We start from the raw sequence: 4,956 nt of genomic DNA, 5'->3' as shown, positions 1-4,956 counted from the left end.
GCGCCTGGAAGAAGCAGGAGGAGCCACCTCAGCACAGGCTGAGATGAACAAGAAGCGTGAGGCAGAGTTCCAGAAGATGCGCCGTGACCTCGAAGAGGCCACGCTGCAGCACGAGGCCACGGCTGCCGCCCTGCGCAAGAAGCACGCGGACAGCACCGCTGAGCTCGGGGAGCAGATCGACAACCTGCAACGCGTCAAGCAGAAACTGGAGAAAGAGAAGAGTGAGCTGAAGTTGGAGATTGATGACCTGGCCAGTAACATGGAGTCTGTCTCCAAAGCCAAGGTACAGAGTTTCTGTCATGTTCATGATTTTGATTTGATTATATGTTGCTATCACACACAGTTGCACTTTTTCCATCACGAGAGCAACATGCTAGAATGTATTGACTGTCCTCTTTCTTTACGTATGTTTGACACATAGGCAAACCTGGAGAAGATGTGCCGCACACTGGAAGATCAGCTGAGTGAGCTTAAGACAAAAGAAGAAGTTCATCAGCGCATGATCAATGACCTCAATGCTCAAAGATCTCGTCTGCAGACAGAAGCAGGTAACATACCCCCACTAGAATAGGAGAACCTTTGACTAATGATATCAAGAAAAAAGTGATGGTTTCCTCAAACTGGTCTATTCTGTGTAAGCTGGTATGCAGTGCCTACAGGTCACATTGATTTAGCACTGATTTTAAATTGCATTCTCTCTGTAAACTTACTCAGGTGAATACTCACGCCAGGTGGAAGAAAAGGATGGTTTGATATCTCAGCTATCCAGAGGCAAACAGGCATTCACTCAACAGATCGAGGAACTAAAGAGACATTTAGAGGAAGAAATAAAGGTAAAGTTACTTTCTGTTGGGAGGTTGACTTGAGCTGAGATTCTATTTTCTTTCAGGATGTTTCCTGCTCTCACATAAAATTGGAATATGTTAGCCAGATCATTTTAATTTTTGAGGTATCAGAGAAGATGGACAACTTTGCCAACTCCCTCTCTGGTGTGGGAAGGAGAGTTGAGGAAGAATTCTCCAAATTGGACACTGAGACAGAGACAAACAATTTTAGGTCTATCAGGATCAATGATGGCATATAAAAAATATTTACATGTATCTAGAAACAAATTGCACATCTTATTCTGCTTTTCCACAGTGGAAGCTGAAACTTTAGAACATATTTAAAAGGGTTCAATAATGCCAAGATGGATAGTTGACATTTAGGGTTTACCCATCATCTCCCCTGAGGAGGAATGAAGAGACAAAACCATGGAATCAATATGCCATTTTACCTTGGGCTGACTCTAAGTGTTAGATTCAAAGACTTTTTGACAACTTCTGCCAAGTTAACATTCTATTGTCTCACAGCAAATCCATTGTCCCAATCCATTGTCTCCTTAGGCCAAGAATGCCCTGGCCCACGCCTTGCAGTCTGCTCGCCACGACTGCGACCTGCTCCGGGAGCAATATGAGGAGGAGCGCGAAGCCAAGGGGGAGCTGCAGCGAGCCCTGTCCAAGGCCAACAGCGAAGTGGCTCAGTGGAGAACCAAATACGAGACGGACGCGATTCAGCGCACGGAGGAGCTGGAGGAGGCCAAGTATGTGGGGAAAGGCAAGGGGGATTGAAAATTCAACGGTGATGTTGCAAGAGAAACATCACAATATTGTTAGGAATGAGTCCTCGATTTCGTTTGTGGAAGAGCAACCGGAAGTGGGAAACTTTATTCATTTAGGTATTAAATGGTTCAGGAAAGGCAAAGGCTAAGGACAGTGAAAAATTTCAACGTGGACAAGAAAAGGTTGCATGAGACCTCACAGCACCATTCTAACATGTGAAGGGTGCCTGCAGGGAAGCTGCAGAGGGACTCATTGCTAGGAACTGCTGTGATAGGACAAAGGGCAATAGGAAAAAATTGAAGGAGGGGAAATTTAGGCTAGATATTATGAATAGGTTTTTCCCTGTGAGGGTGGTGAGACACTGTCCCAGGTTGCCCAGGGAGGCTGTGGCTGCCCCAACCCTGGCAGTGTTCACAGCCAGGTTGGATGAGCCTTGAGCAACCTGCTCTGGTGGGAGGTGTCCCTGCCCAGGGCAGGGGTTGGGGCTGGGTCATCGCTAAGCTCCATTCCAACCCTTAACATACTATGAATTGATGAAATGAAACCCTTCACACAGTGTGACAGCAGACTGCAAAATGATTAAGCATACTCTCATAAAAAGCACAATGGGTTCTCTGTGCTAACTGTGAGCTGTCCTTACACCTCCCAGGAAGAAGCTGGCCCAGCGCCTGCAGGATGCAGCTGGGACCAGCCTTCCAGTATCTGAAGGGGGTACAGGGGAGCTGAAGAGGGACTCTTTGTTAGGAACTGCAGTGACAGGACAAGGGCTAATGGATTCAAACTGAAGAAGGGGAAATTTAAGACAGACATTAGGAAAAAGTTTTTTATTGTGAGGGTGGTAAGATACTGCAACAAGTTGCATCGGGAGGCAGTGGATGCCCCAATCCCAGCAGTGTTCAAAGCCAAGTTGGATGAAGCCTTGAGAAACCTGCTCTGGTGGGAGTTGTCCCTGCCCAGGGCAGGGGTTGGGGCTGGGTCATCGCTAAGCTCCATTCCAACCCTTAACATACTATGAATTGATGAAATGAAACCCTTCACACAGTGTGACAGCAGACTGCAAAATGATTAAGCATACTCTCATAAAAAGCACAATGGGTTCTCTGTGCTAACTGTCTCCCAGGAAGAAGCCGGCCCAGCGCCTGCAGGATGCAGAGGAACATGTGGAAGCTGTCAATGCCAAATGTGCCTCCCTGGAAAAGACCAAGCAGAGGCTGCAGAATGAAGTGGAGGACCTGATGATTGATGTGGAGAGATCCAATGCTGCCTGTGCTGCTCTGGATAAGAAGCAGAAGAACTTTGACAAGGTCTTTTGGGCTCCAGTCCTGGCACTCCTGGGCAGAGCATTCCCTCCTCATTGCCACATCCCTACTCACACCCTGTTTCTCTTCAGATCCTGGCAGAATGGAAGCAGAAGTATGAGGAAACTCAGGCTGAGCTGGAAGCCTCCCAGAAGGAGTCTCGCTCCCTCAGCACGGAGCTGTTCAAGATGAAGAATGCCTATGAGGAGTCCTTGGACCACCTGGAAACAATGAAGCGCGAGAACAAGAACTTGCAGCGTAAGTCCCTGACCCTCTGCCCCTGGATGGGCTTTCTCACAAACTTGTCTACTGAGCATTCCTCATGGATCTGTGTCTGAAGGTCTACAAAGGTGCCTGTCACCTTGGTGGGACAGGGCCCTTCCCATTCTGCTCTGTGCCTGACCATTGATCTTTGTTCCCACAGAGGAGATTTCTGACCTCACAGAGCAAATTGCTGAGGGAGGAAAGGCAATTCATGAGCTAGAGAAAGTCAAGAAACAAATTGAGCAGGAGAAATCTGAAATCCAGACTGCTCTGGAGGAAGCTGAGGTACGTGACCATAAACTCTGGTGTCTGCACTAAATGTATGAGCAGTGAGGAAATGGGGCTAAACAGGCCTTGGAAACCGGCATTGGTTCCCTCTGTTCTGGCTGGGGATGGCATCCAGCTGAGACTTCCTGAAATGTTCTGTAATTCCCTAGAAAGTAAGCAGGAGGTTTATTCATTTCATCAATGGTTGTGTCCACATTTCCAGGCCTCCTTGGAACATGAAGAAGGGAAGATCCTCCACCTCCAGCTTGAGCTCAATCAAGTGAAAGCTGAGATTGACAGGAAGATAGCAGAGAAAGATGAGGAGATTGACCAGCTGAAAAGAAACCACCTCCGAGTCGTGGAGTCCTTGCAGAGCAGCCTGGACGCTGAGCTCAGGAGCAGGAACGAAGCCCTGAGATTGAAGAAGAAGATGGAAGGAGATCTGAATGAAATGGAGATCCAGCTTGGCCATGCCAACCGTGCAGCTGCAGAGGCACAAAAGAACCTGAGAAACACACAGGCTGTGCTCAAGGTCTGTTCAGCAGAACTACAGAAAGAGAGATGAGATTCCTGACACTTATGGCACCTAAGAGCGTGCTGACGACTTGGTTTTTCTGGTCTCACTTCCCAGGACACCCAGATCCATCTGGACGATGCTCTCAGGACACAGGAGGACCTGAAGGAGCAAGTGGCCATGGTGGAGCGCAGAGCAAACCTGCTGCAGGCTGAAATTGGGGAGCTCCGGGCAGCGCTAGAGCAAACAGAGAGGTGTAGGAAGGTGGCTGAGCAGGAACTGATGGATTCCAGTGAGAGAGTTCAGCTCCTCCACTCCCAAGTAAGTTCCAGAGTTCAATACCTAGAACACCTACAGTTGTTAGAGAATTGAAATTATTAGTAGGTCTGTTTTCCTTTTTCAGTTGTAATGTGTCACTGAGTCCTCATCAGTCTATCTACTGCCATTTACCAGCAGTGTGTATTCCTCATATCAAAGTGATGTCAAAATGCAAATAAAAGTAGTTGCTCCATACCCAGGACAGGGCAGGGAGCAAAGGCAGCTGTGGTCATACTTGACAAGCACAGAGGGCTGGAATATCACAGAGGACAGGGAGTACTAGAATAGCCTCTGTATTGCTGTCTACAAGGAAAGGCAAATTCAGTGTTCATCACCTGAGCAATGACACTTTGTAAACAACCATTTTAATAGGAATTCTAGATTCAGAATTGCAAGCTGGAAGAGGATAGACTTGGCTCAGGCAATTGGTTTGGTATTTCATGCTGTAGAATAAAAGTCTTGCCATGTCCTTCCTGTTGCACAGAACACCAGTTTGATCAACACCAAGAAGAAGCTGGAGACAGCCATTGGCCAGATACAGAGTGAACTGGAGGACACGATCCAGGAAGCTCGCAATGCTGAAGACAAGGCCAAGAAAGCCATCACAGATGTGAGTTGGGAGCTCATTGCACTGCTGATGGCAGATATATCCTCTCCCGATATATCTCCCACCCCAAAATGGCTTTGACCCTTT

At 47.7% G+C, this 4,956-nt stretch overlaps 1 protein-coding gene across 1 annotated transcript; it reads left to right on the top strand.

The window, feature by feature from the left end:
• Positions 1-7: 7 nt before the first annotated feature.
• LOC103810510 (myosin heavy chain, skeletal muscle-like) lies at positions 8-4,872 on the top strand (the record flags this gene model as incomplete). Its single annotated transcript, XM_009083411.1, has 10 exons — positions 8-283; positions 422-548; positions 715-833; positions 1,386-1,582; positions 2,722-2,905; positions 2,992-3,157; positions 3,324-3,448; positions 3,654-3,962; positions 4,062-4,265; positions 4,747-4,872. Coding segments are annotated over 10 exons (1,833 nt in total), but the record flags the coding sequence as incomplete, so codon positions are not given.
• Between the last annotated feature and the right edge of the window lie 84 nt (positions 4,873-4,956).

This window comes from Acanthisitta chloris, unplaced genomic scaffold (genome assembly GCF_000695815.1).
Source record: "Acanthisitta chloris isolate BGI_N310 unplaced genomic scaffold, ASM69581v1 scaffold6581, whole genome shotgun sequence".
NCBI classification, from domain to species: domain Eukaryota; kingdom Metazoa; phylum Chordata; class Aves; order Passeriformes; family Acanthisittidae; genus Acanthisitta; species Acanthisitta chloris.
The sequence above is the reverse complement of the archived record's forward strand: the minus strand, read 5'-3'. Positions and strand labels throughout refer to the sequence as shown.